This window comes from Solanum pennellii, chromosome 4 (genome assembly GCF_001406875.1).
Source record: "Solanum pennellii chromosome 4, SPENNV200".
In the NCBI taxonomy this organism is placed as follows: domain Eukaryota; kingdom Viridiplantae; phylum Streptophyta; class Magnoliopsida; order Solanales; family Solanaceae; genus Solanum; species Solanum pennellii.
The window spans coordinates 71,008,862-71,022,957 of NC_028640.1; the positions used below are offsets into that span (position 1 = coordinate 71,008,862).

Below are 14,096 nucleotides of genomic sequence, written 5' to 3' on the forward strand. Positions count from 1 at the left end.
TAAAAGAAAAGTAAGTTTCTCATATATTATCGAATGAACGAATCAATAAATCATATATTACAAAGCTATATTCGATTATAGTATATCCTATTTTGTAAATGCTGCTTCTCTCTAGACTAGAGTTGAACATGAAGATGTAGCAGGATCATATAGAGCAGGAACCAAGTATTTCCTTCCATTTGTACCATGTGCATTGTAGCTTGCACCTGTTGTTTTATCCACCAATAAATCTCCAGCATAGCCTGGGTAAGCACCCTTCGCGTACACACCAGGGCAAGCAGACGCAGCTTCCAATGACGCATCTGCTTCACCCTGGTAGTATCCGTTTCCAAATGGATTTGTAGCAGTTCCAGCTAATAAGCTAGCTAAGTTAATCACCATACCGTCAACACCCACATCGTTGTTTGGCGCACCCAATGGTGGGGTCTGTGGTCCATAGATGGGCTGGTGGAATGGCCAGGCACAGTATCCAGGGCACAGAGTTTCTGAGTTACCCACCCAAATATAAGTAAATTTGTATGTTTTGCCTTCAATAACAGCACCCTTAGAAGCTCCATGACTTCCACACCGATTGACACAGAACCCATCAACGGCGACATCAGAGGCGGTCAATACAACATTAATGGCGTCTTTCCGTTTACCCTTTGATGCCAATTGAACGATTTGCTTCTGGGTCAGTGATTTTCCGAGGGAATAATTTTCGATGAGAAGTTGTTTGCCCAAATTAAGGGAAAGGGTGTTGTTAGAATTAGCGAGATGGTAGTATTTTTCAGTGGTTTTCCACCATTGCGCTACTGAAGGATCGGTTTTAGATGGAGTTGGAGAAGAAATGGAATTGATGAAATCGGATACAATAGCTCTTTGGGATGGCTTGAATTTACCATACCAAATCAGATTAACAGAGATTTTGCCAGAAAGAAGTGCACCCTTGTGGTACTTCAAAAGCTGCATTTGTGGGTCTTGTACTAAAGCAGTGAGCTTTCTGGAAGCAAAGCACACATTAAAGAAGGAAATAACAAGAAAAAGTTTCAAAATGAAATGGGTCAAATTGGAAGACATATTTTATATTTATTTATAAAGAGAAGCTCTAAGTAATTGATGGAAATTTGAGTGTGTGTAAGTAGTTTGGGTGTTGGAGAAGAGAGGCAGATTATATATAGCGCAATTGAAAGAGTGCGTTTTGCTTGTTACGAAGGTGCGAAGAAGGGAGAAAAGTTGACTTTAAAATAGAACGCGTTTGGCATTAACTTGTAATAGCTGTGTAACATAAGGAAGGAAGATCAATAACTTTAGTACCAACTAACAGCGGTTTCTATTTCCGCGGCCCTATGAACATAAGTATTTGTAATTTTTTTCCTTTCACGTCTTTCTTTAAGGTCCACACTTAATTTGCGCTTAAAGCACCAACAGACCTTAGTTTTTTTTGCATTTTTCTCCTTTGATAAGACTGGCTCCATCGACTTCCAACTATGTAACCATGGATCTCCAATAATAACATGCAAGATAAGAACAAAATACAGAGAGTGCTAAAATAGTGCTCGTTCAAATGGACATGATAAACACATCTCAAGATGCTGCATTTGGTACAATGGCCACATACGTATTATTGACTTCATTACTGTTGCTGCACCTGTTTTTGAAAGTCGAAATATTTTTATTAGGAAGAAATGTGCAAAACAGAGCAATGTAAATATACTAACCCACATCCACAACATAACCTATTACCAACTACTTTATCCATCTCCTATTTTAGGTAATACATTTTTTTCATTGTTAGCGATAGTTAAGAGTAGATATAAATCAAACTATTCACTATGTTAGTTGGTAATACTGCATTGAACTCGTAGTCGATTATGTCGCAAAGTCATATTATTGCATTTATATATTTCTACATGGAGACACAATATAATAGAAGATCAACAAGTAAAAAGACATAAATAAAAAAAGTAAATTGACTTAACTAAAAAAACATATGTATTTGGGTCATTTATGTTTAGTATTTAGCTTTCTCTTAAAATTTGCACTAATTAGTTATGAACTAGTTTATATATGTCCTTCATTAAGTAACTAATTTGGTATTCGTGGAGATACCTAATACCAAATGATTCTAATGTCTCATACCCAATTCAAACCTAAATAACGTAATTTTAAAATTTTACTCTCAAATACCATACTAAATATCGAATTATCGAAAATTTAAATTCAATTAGGAATTATATATCCAACCCTACATAATTTGTCAAATGGTGGTGAATTCGATGTTACATGCGTGTAGATTACGACTTTCTAATCTGTCTAGTTAATACCCCTCAACCCTCATACCTGCCTTGTGAGTGAAGTAATTAATAAATACTAGGTACGTACTAAAGTCACCATTATATTAAAGATTCAGGCCCTCACCACTTAAATTATGCACCTCTACTCAAAGCGTCGTTTCCATTATAGTTACTAACGCGTTATGGACCAGATGTCACTCTAGGACCCTATGCGTGAGGGATAAAGATACATAGTTTTGAATAACAAGTTGGCGTCTTGTTTGGTTGTCAAGTTTGAAATTTGGAATAATTTATCCCACAATTTATATTATAGTGATGAATTAGTTATTTTATATACAAAGTCGGTTAAGTTATCGGAGAATAATTAATTAAAGGGATGACTTGTTTACATAGATTCCCTCCAAGTCTTAAGGCATTTGGACAATATTTCAGTTGATGTGGGAAAAAAAACTCCATTCGTTCAATAATAGTTGTTCACTATATTTTTTTGGTATGTCCTACAATACTTATTCACTTTATGAAATTAATGAATAATTTTATACTTAGTTTCTAATTTACCCTAATAATTTATTATACTCATTTTTCTATAACATTTTTCAAGACGTTGTATTTATTACTTCTTCCGTCCAATAATAGTCGTCCACTACTAACTTGACACACCCCTAGAGAAACTACAAATAGAAGGGTAATTTTAACTATATCACCTTTTGATAAATTAATACAATTTCTTCAAAATGTAATATGATAATTACTATAATTAATGATAAGAGTAAATTAGGAACTAAGTAAAAAATTAATTATGAATTTCATAAAGTAGACAAGTACTGTTGGACGGATGAAATATATTCAAAAAGTGATATACTGAAATTATTTTTTATATTTATAATTTCTTAAAATATGTGCAAAGTGAACAAGTTTTAAATTTGTGAGGAAAAATAAGAAATGCACATTTCACTATATATTTTCATGTGCATTTTTGTCTAATATATTTTTATGTCCCTATAATGGTTGTCACCTCGTAATGTATATACTTTTTCCTCTGCCTACTAAATCATGGACGTTCTTCCAAGTCCAATACAGTGTATAATATGTAAAGCTAATAATTTTCTATTACCGCGGCCCTACTATGCACATTGCTCCCTGGTATAACTGACTCCATTAGTGTTGCTGCACCAGTTTCACCAAAGTCAAAATCTTGTATGAAATGTGCAATACAGAGTAATGTAAATTTACCAAGCCACATCCACAAGAAAAACTGACAACTACTTCGGCTGTTTCCAATTTTAGGTAATTCATTTTCTTCATAGTAAGTTTATTTGAGGAAGAGCTATTTTAAGTTTTAGATCAATTTTGTATCTATAATAGAAAATTGGAACTAATTTTCCGGTGACATTTTAATGAAAACAGAGTCATTTTAGGGTTAGAAAAACAGTTGGATGATTTTCTGCATTATTATCACTCCTTTCTGTATCAAAATACTAATATCAAATTAATCTAGTCAAGTTTAACTTCGTAATTGACTATTAAATGAGTGAAGTTTAGGCATTTGAACAATATTATCTTGGAAAAGACTGAACTTTAAAATTATTTACAAGTTTTAAATTTGTGAGGAAAAACCTGAAATGCACCTTCAAATCATATTTAAAATTTCATTTGAAGCTCATTTTCAGTATATATCTTCATATGGTGTCGTATTTCTTTTTGTTTACCCATTATACTCGTAATTTCAAAAAGTAAATTATATCCTATAACACCCTATGGGGAATAAGTGAAAAATCCTTCAAAACAATTTGCTTGCATATTCCAATTCCAAATAAATATATTGGCAGCTTCTTCAATTATATATTATTATTAAGTAACATTTAGTACAACACGACATTCCTTCCAGCTTGTTCATACTGTACATTTTTATCTAATATAACCATCAATCCCAGTAATGGCTGTCAAATCGTCATGGCATCCAAGCCCTACCAAAGAAAAGAACAATACAAGTACTTGGACAAAGAATTAGGAAGAAGGGCACAAGGGGCATGCTTGATGATCTCTAGTCATATAAAACAGCCTCTAGTCTTATACTATTTGGAAGTGAGAGTGTTTACCATTCGAGCAACTCCCTCTCATACAGTATATAAAATGTTTAGTTAATAATTTTCTTAGGTGCGAAACTTATAAGCCTTGGCCTTATTGAACATCACTAATTAATTAAGCTGAATTCCCAAAATATTGTTGAGCTGCATTACCTGTCTTTGTTTGAAAACTAAAGGATTCCTAAATCAATTGAGCAAGGAAAACAAACTTACAAGGTAATATAGACATAGCAAAATAATTATAAATAGTATATTATTATATCTGAAACAAATGAATGAATCAACAAATTGTATCTTACAACTCTATGCTCAACTATATTATAAGTATCCTATTACGTAAAATATTAGTTGTCTCTCTAGACCAAAGTGGAGCATGAAGATGTAGCAGGATCATACAAAGCAGGAACCAAGTATTTCCTTCCGTTTGTACCATGTGCATTGTAGCTTGCACCTGTTGTTTTATCCACCAATAAATCTCCAGCATAGCCTGGGTAAGCGCCCTTCGCGTAGACACCGGGGCAAGCAGATGCAGCTTCCAATGGCGCATCTGCTTCGCCCTGGTAGTAACCGTTTCCAAATGGGTTTGTGGCGGTTCCAGCTAATAAGCTAGCTAAGTTGATCACCATACCGTCAACACCCACATCGTTGTTTGGTGCACCCAATGGTGGGCTTTGTGGTCCGTAGATGGGCTGGTGGAATGGCCAGGCGCAGTAACCAGGACACAGAGTCTCTGAGTTACCGACCCAAATATAAGCAAATTTGTAAGTTTTGCCCTTAATAACAGCACCTTTAGAAGATCCATGAGTTCCACACCGATTGACACAGAACCCATCAACAGCAACATCAGAGGCGGTCAATACAACATTAATGGCGTCTCTCTGTTCACCCTTTGATGCCAATTGCACGATTTGCTTTTGGGTCAGTGATTTTCCTAGGGGATAATTTTCGATAAGAACTTGTTTGCTCAAATTAAGAGAAAGGGTGTTGTTAGAATTAGCGAGATGGTAGTATTTTTCAGTGGTTTGCCACCATTGTGCTACAGAAGGATTGGTTTTAGATGGAGTTGAAGAAGAAAGAGAGGTGATGAAATCAGATACAATAGCTCTTTGAGATGGCTTGAATTTACCATACCAAATCAGATTAACAGAGATTTTGCCTGATAGAAGTGCACCTTTGTGGTACTCCAAGAGCTGCATTTGTGGGTCTTGCACTAAAGCGCTAAGCTTTCTTGAAGCAAAACACACATTGATGAAAGAAATCAATACAAAAAGTGATAATATGAAATGGGAAGAAGAAGACATTTTTCTTTTTCTCTTTTCTTAAAAGCAATAAGGAGAAGTTGAAACTTTGATTGAAGTTTAGAGTAGTTTGGATGGAATTTAGGAGAAGAGAACGGAGAATATATATACTATATAGTTAGTACTACAATTGAGAGAGAGAAAAAGTAAAACGCGTTGATTAACTGGAGCTAGCTGCACAACTTAACAAAACTTTACTCCCATTTAAGTTATAGCGGTTACTACTTCCGCGGCTCAACAGTTCACAATTGACTTCACTGTTACAACTTACAATTTACTTCATTCATTAGTGCACCTGTACCAGTCTCCCTCACAGTAAAATATACTCTTCTTATATTGATTAGGCATTGAAATTAAAAGGCCAAACACTTTTGAATTTTATGATCTTAAATTTAGATGAACCCCTTGCTTCCACTTGGCTCCGCTGTAATTTTTGAGGGATGAGCAAACAAGTATAGTATGCAAACGTTAGATCCACCAAACTGTAACTATAAACAATAATGATAGCCATATGTATCAATTGACACCTATTTTCGTGTTATACCTACTCATACTTGCCCTGTCAAGTTATTACTTTTACAAGTCAAAAATTAAATTCTACGCTTAACGCGTTATGAAGTAGCTAATACTTAAAGCTTCACTTCAAAGTCTTTAGTTATTTGGACTATATTTCTGTTGAAATTGACAAAAGTAGTATATCGAATTTTCTTTTTTATTACAGTTCGATATCAATATTAAAATTTGACTAATTTGAATTCGTATCACATAGGGTTCCATTTGGGGAAGTTCTCCTTCACTACACTACATCCATTGATGGTAACATGTAGTATTTGAAGTTGTATTTTCCTTACCCGATGGCAAAATAATTATTGTATAGTACAATTATCTAAATAATTGGATGACTCTTCAATTATTTGCATTTATTAAAACACAACAATATTCCTTCCCATTTTTCATAATAATTGTGCATTATCTAAAAACCATCAATCTAATAATAGTTGTCATGACAATTGACATCCAAGCACTACAAAGAAAAAGAAAATGATAGAATTTAGTTGGACAAAAAAAACAGAGAGGCCAAAGGGACATATATACTTGCTTGATTTCTAAAACATTGATCCTCACAGAGAAGTTTGGAAGAATGCCAGAGATGTATTTGTTCTTTTGCCTGCTCGAAACTGGAAACATGCCCACTACAAATTATTGGCTTCTCTAAGGCTATATTCGTAATATTTTTACATGTAATTTACCCCTTTTATTTTTTTATTTCCCACCTGGTGCACAAAGTTTATATTGGAATTTCAATTAAATCTGAACTGCACAAGGCAATACAACACTTCTAACAGAATTTACTATATATTGAAGACTCGAACCTGAAACCTCTGATTAAGGTTATAATTTGCTTATTCTCTTTTTCAAAGAACTCAACAGGTGAAGGAAACGGTTTTTAGTTTCCCCTAAAGACAAAAAAGGATATGTCAGTGACCTAGCACGACAAAGCACTCTCCGAGGGCATGGAATGTCACATTTTTTGGTCAGAATATCCACAGTAATGTCTCTGTTAGATTCTCCGCTCGAAATATGAATATTTCATATTGGTGGTTAGTTTATTCCTTCATTTGTTTATTAGCAAATTAAATATTAGTACTTTAAGTAAGTAACGTGCCGGGACATGTAGTATAAGATTACTAAATGAATTTAATTACTTATACTTTTTTTTAATTTTATATTACTCGTCCATTTTCCCTCTTACACTTTTCTTAAATATAGGCAAAGCTAAAATACATGTTACAAATTCAGCTTAACCTAGTAATTTTGATCAAAACCTTCTCTTTATTTAAGAAATTAATTTTAGAAAAAGATTAATATTTCTATTTTTTGGTTTAGTCAAATTATAAATAAGAATGACACAATAATAATTTTGAAAGTTAAATCAAATTTTTTTTAATCGAACTTTACTTTTTCGAAAATATTTTAAACAGTTATCACTTTTGTCTCTTTCGATCCTATTACCGACCAAACACAACTCGATCATTTTTTGTTCTTTTGCTGTGACAGTTGGCTGTCTCTTAAAACCCATGGACCCTCTTCAATCTTAGCTGTAACTTTGCTGTGATCTGTTCACTCCTAATCTACTCATCTCTTAATTATATTCAAATAAATTATGCGTTACGCTTTTTATAATAGCTCTGCTTAACTAATTAACCCTTATATATATATAATAACAGTCTAATAATACCTCTCTTCACTCACTCTCATACCAATTCTTAAATATATTTTTTCTTCATAATTACCTAAACAAAATGCCTTCTCTCATTAATACAACTTTTTCTTTTTTTCTTCAGCTTTCAATTGTTCGTTCTTTATTTCATTTCTCCTTGCCAACTTGAAGATCAACAAACTGATCTTTATAAGTTCCATTACCACAATGGTCCACTTCTAACTGGTAAAATCTCAATTAACCTTATTTGGTATGGCAAGTTTAAGCCCAATCAACGTGCAATTATCTCAGATTTCATCACTTCCTTGTCTTCTTCTACAAAAAAAAACTCTCTCAACCAACCATCTGTTGCCACGTGGTGGAAATCGACTGATAAATATTTTTTAGCTTACTAAAATCCAAGAAATCATCTCCTTTATTTCTCTCACTTGGTAGTCAAATATTGGACGAGAGTTATTATCTTAAAAAATTATTTTATAAATAAAAATCACTTAAAAAAAATAAACATATTAAATTATTAGCAGCTACAGGCGAACAAAAAAATGCAATTAACATTGTGTTAACGGCGTCTGACGTAGCCGCTGATCGATTCTGCACCAGCCGATGTGGGACACGTGGATCTTCTTTGAGTCCCAAAAATACCCCTCCTAAGGGTAAGATTTACAAATTTGCCTACATATGGGTTGGTAACTCGGAGATTCAATGTCCGGGTCAATGCGCTTGGCCGTTTCACCAACCCATTTACGGACCACAGGGTCCAGCCCTGGTCGCGCCCAACAACGACATGAGCTCGGATGGGATGGTTATAAACTAGGCTACCTTATTGGCTGGGACCGTAACAAGCCCTTTTGGAAATGGTTACTATCAAGGATTAGCTGATGCGCCACTAGAGGCTGTAAGAATTAGTATTTCAATTTAATTTGAAACAAATTCATCCGTTTTGAAATAACAAATACATGAATATAAGTTGTAACATTCATTTATTTTAATTCTATGTTATAAACATTTGCAAGAAGTTTTTTTTAATTTTACGTTATGAGTTTTTTGAAAGATAAGTTTTTGTTTCCAATTCATGAGTTATTAATTACATACATAGCTACAATGTTATAGGGAGGAGAGTGGCGGGCGAGATTGGAGAGGGAGGAGAGAGGGCAGAGAGTGGGAGAGATGTGAATTATATATGTATATTGGTTAGATAATTGTATATTATACAAATATATTTGTATATCTGGTGAGTAAGATTGGAAGATGGAGGAGAAAGGCGGCGAGATTGGGAGAGGGAGGATAGAGGCAAGTGAGACAGGGCGATAATTTGTATAATTCGTATCTCGTTTGTATAATTCGCAGGTACATTTTTATATAATTCGCTTGTTTTGTATAATTGAGTAATATGGAGTTTGGATTATACAAATATGATAAAAATCGAAATAACTAATTGATACAAACATAAACATATGAACTCTAGATAATTATACAAAGTATATTATACAAATTACATTATATAAATTATATTACACAAAAACTGAAAACTACACTTGATACAAACTTCAAAAAGTTATACACAAAAAGATTGAATGTGTATGGTAACAAAACTGAAAAAGAAAAGGAAATTATCATAATATACGAATACAATCAAATGAAGACTTGTAAGTTGGGAATTATACAAATTTGGCGAATTATATAAAAGTGGCTAATCATATAAATTCAAACTCAAACCCACATAATTAATCGTTAATGTTAATCGCGAGTGATAACTATAGCAAATCATAGCTATGATAAATAATTATTAAGTAATATAAGTTTACTTAACCACCTAATTTTTCATTAATTAATTGATAACAAAAAAACAAATGATTTGCAATCGATTCTATTGGCTCCAATTGAGACATCGTAATAATTAAGACCTGATCACTTATAAAAGTAAGTTCTTTTTTTTTGGGAAAATTGTATATAATAGCAACCTAATAACCTAAAATAAATAGAGTAGCTAGGGTTTGATTTAATTGTGCTCCATAGCAAACGTTTGCAAAAAATTGTGAGGCGCCTCTCTCCCAAATATCTCGCTCGCCACTCTCCTCCAATTTTTCGCTCGCTTCCTCACTTTTCATACAAACACAAGTGTATAAAATTGTTTCTAATTATATAAAGCAGAGAAAATTGTATATATACATATATTTTTGTTCCCCTCTCTCCTCTCTTCCAGATCTCGCTCGCCACTCTCCCAAATCTCGCTCGCCACCCTCGCCTTTCTCACTTATACAAACAGAAGCGAAATGTATAAATTGTGTTTCGGTTTGTATAAAGCGTGAGAAAATTGTATATACACATGCAAGTACATATATTTTCGTCCTATACACTTATAATTATACAATAAAAATACTCCCATGCCCAATTTCTTTTGTCTTTCTCCCTTTCTCGCTTTATACAATTTTCAAATTGTATCTAATTTCTCTCTTTCTCGTTTTATACAATTCGATTCAATTGTATATTCCTTGTCAAGTTTCTTTTGTCTTTCTCTTTATTCAAATTCAAATTGTATATAATCGTTCTATACACTTATAATAATACAATTCATTTTATACACTTCATTTTTATACAGTTATCTGCCCAAGTGTCTTTCTTTTTCTTGTTTTATACACTTCATTTTATATAATTTGCTTCAACTGTATATGTATAGCGAATTATGCAGTTTCTGTGTTTGCTATAGAGCGCAATTATGCAAACTTTGCTATAGCATATAAATATGAATTTTTTATTTGCTATATGTAAAAGTTGCCCCTTTTTTTTAATCACTCTTAGATGTGAATCAAAATTCTGTTGAAAATATGGGTTTATTATTATTTTCGTACGAGTATTGGAACAAAAAATTAGGCTCCTATACGCCATGCTAACTAGTTGGGCTCGTTTCAATTAAAGGAAAAGGAAAAATGTTGATGGCCCAGGCCTGTCACAAGAAAGTATTGTCAAATGTTGGCCCTATTCTTTCTTTCAAAAATTAGTGGAATTTTTATATGTCTGGTGCATTAATATTACTTTACCTCAAATATGAGTTCTAAAATAAATTTAAAATACACATAGTGAAATAATAAGCATTCAAAGTTGGATTGCAACTCAAGTCTGGCAAGTGGTTCCTCAAGCTTTTATCAATAGCACAATGACAATGCTATACTCCTAGAGGTACACTGTTTATTATATCTTATATTTTGTCAGTTTCTCAAGATAAATATACATATATACACATAATTTTTTTCCGAAGTTAATGAGTCCATGTGAACCCTCTTCTATAGGATAGGGTCCACCTCTCCATTTGTCCGTACTTTATTGTAAAAAAAATTTAAAAGTAGCTTTTGAAATCAAAATAAAAAATTAAATTTGAAAATTGTTGTGTCATGCTATTAATATAAATTGAGATTGTTTTTCAGTTTTTGTGAATAATATGAAGAGAAAAATACTTTTGTGATCAAATTATGAAAAAATCAATATTTAACTTTAACTTCAAAATTTTATGATGGAACATGTTCTTCGATTGGATTCTTAAAAAGAAAAATCTATATTCATTTGTTCAACTAATGCACATATAATGAAAGCAGACGTAAGTAGTCAACAGATACCAAACCAGTATTTAAATTTTTGGTTGAGAGATTGAAGATTTGATGGAAATGGACGTACAAACAAACGGCTCAATAAGTTTGATGCCTTGTACCCACCGTTTAATTGCGGATTCTACCTTACTTTGTCTCTCTTCTCCTTAACTAAAATTAATAATTTCTAGTTTCAATTTCTTTATTTGATTTTAACTTGACATGTTATTAAAACATGAAATGAGACTTGTGAAATTTGTGGTTTCAATTTAAAAATTGGGTGTGTTATTAGAAGGAAAATGTTTTTTTTTTTGAGTTTCTTACTTGTTTTCTAGTGTTAAGTAAGAGAATATTATCCCAAGAACATTTATAAGTTATCTGGCAAAACACTATAGAAGCGAGACGAGATAGAATATGGTCGAGGAGTTATGGAGTATGCCAAGGAGTGGGGATTGGGAGGTCGCGTGAGAAGGGCTGCATATATCGGTTGGTTCGGTTCGATTTTGAAATTTATCGATTTTACTTATCAGAAATCGGTTCGTAATCATACTAAACCATTATAAAATAGTTAAGATATCGGTTTATCTTGGTTTATCGGTTAGTGATCGTTATCGGTTCGGTTATAGAATTAACCGTTAACAATTCACATAATTTTAATTGAGAATTACTAATGAACTAATCACTAATTAGACAGTAGTCACTGGCGATTTTTTCCTTGTTAGTCTATCTCTATATAAAACACTTAATAAAACTCCATATAACTTGGACAATGACGTCGATATTGCTCAAACTAACAAACTAAAAAGGATTCCTCATAACAACCAAGCCAATTTTAATATATGAACTACAAAGAGAAACCATTACAGCAGTATTAACAAAAATCATTTATGATCATGAGACCGTTACTAAAAAAAACTTTTTTATTTCATATTGTAGTATTGCTATATTGCAGGCATAACTCATTGACTCACTCACTGTAATGAGAAGATAAAAACAAAGACTCAAAGTAAAAGAACCAATCATTTGAACCTCAATTTAGACAGTTAGAGAAAGATATTCAATATAATTCACCGGCATGGGAGCAGTGAAAGTGAATCAATGAGTGATATCGCAACTTTGGAATATTATTGTGAATTTTGAGTGTCAACTATAAAGCCATTGTAAAGAGTGAAGATTGAAGTGTTAGCCCTAAAGGTTAAAAGTGTATAAGGCTTTAAGTGATACAAATGTAATTGATTAAACTCCTTATTGGGTTATCGGAGCACCGATTAGAAATATGGTCATACCAAGACCTGAACTAATAAGCTGATAAGAAGTTTATGGTAAACCGAAACCCGAACCATTGGCCCAACAACCAAATTATCGATTCTGCTTTCAATACAACAAAAACAACTTTTAGCGGCATTAAATATTGATACTAATAAAGAGTGATAAAGTCTTTATCGGCATTAGTTAAGTGCCATTAGAACCAATATCGCTAAAGGCTTTAGAGACATGTACAAAGAGTGACAATTGCCGCTAAAAGTATATATTTAGCAGCAATTAAAAATTAAACGCTACTAATGGTCATTTTTATTGTAGTGTTTAAACAACCCTACAAGTCAGCGGAAGGAAACAATAAAGTTGGAATATTACTATTTAACTAATTTTTCCTATTTTTATCAGGAAATTCATTTTCTCATTATTTTAGAACTTGTTTTTCAGAATAATATTTTTCACATATTTTCATCACTCAAACAGAGAAATATTGAAATTTCATACCAAATACATTATAACATGTTGTGTCAAAAATTAAATCTGATAAATAACAAAAGAAATGAATTTAACATTCAATTCTAAGCAAATAAAAAAAAAATTAAAACGGAGAGATATATATCATATACTCATGCCCAATGTAACTCAAGGTACATTAAGATCCCCCTACCCCCATCAATCGAGTTGTCGACTCAATAATCATACCGTGCCTTGATTGATGGTTGACCAAGCTTTAATTACTTATGAATTATAAATAGCTAATCTAAATGTACTACAGTACTACTCCATATGCATAAGAGAGTTTCTCAATGCCTAATTCAATGTTCCTTTGATTCTTTTCTCAAATATTTATGGCATGTTTGAAAATCGTAGGTACTACTATTAGGTTCTATAACTCCTAGGCTAGTAATTATAATGACTTAATTATATGTTTAGTTGCACATCAAGTAATGTTGAATTCAAAAGTGTAAATTAAAATACATTTAGTTGCACATCCAAGTAATGTTAGAATCTAGAAATTTGATTAAGGGTTTACTTAAAATTTTATATATATATATAGTATTTCTATACATATGATTTTGATTTACACATGCAATATAATTTGCTATATATGAATTATAATGTTTTAAAAAAATTCTGTGCCTCTTACCATGGATAGATGTCTCATGCCATATTTTAGATATGTCCGAGAATAAATTGTACTGTAACTCAAAATAAGCCACTGCTCTTGTTCCAACTCGAAATACATAAAGACTTTAACAAAGATAAAATAGGGGGTCTATACCATACATTTTGTTGCCTTCGCACATGGTGTTTAGAAATAGCATAACAAAAGCTTTTTTTAAAAAGTGGAAAAACATTTGCTACTAGTGAGATTC

General features: G+C 32.4%; 2 protein-coding genes and 1 pseudogene across 2 annotated transcripts; 1 reads left to right on the forward strand and 2 right to left on the reverse strand.

Moving 5' to 3' along the window:
• Positions 1 to 1,177, reverse strand: LOC107017086 (protein EXORDIUM-like). Its single transcript, XM_015217364.2, has one exon. It carries the CDS (start codon positions 1,057 to 1,059, stop codon positions 112 to 114), a length of 948 nt encoding a protein of 315 aa, XP_015072850.1. The 5' UTR covers positions 1,060 to 1,177; the 3' UTR covers positions 1 to 111.
• Positions 1,178 to 4,591: 3,414 nt separating this feature from the next.
• Positions 4,592 to 5,764, reverse strand: LOC107017087 (protein EXORDIUM-like). Its single transcript, XM_015217365.2, has one exon. It carries the CDS (start codon positions 5,662 to 5,664, stop codon positions 4,720 to 4,722), a length of 945 nt encoding a protein of 314 aa, XP_015072851.1. The 5' UTR covers positions 5,665 to 5,764; the 3' UTR covers positions 4,592 to 4,719.
• A 2,195-nt stretch (positions 5,765 to 7,959) lies between these two features.
• On the forward strand, positions 7,960 to 8,801 carry LOC107017019 (annotated as a pseudogene).
• The last annotated feature ends 5,295 nt before the right edge of the window (positions 8,802 to 14,096 follow it).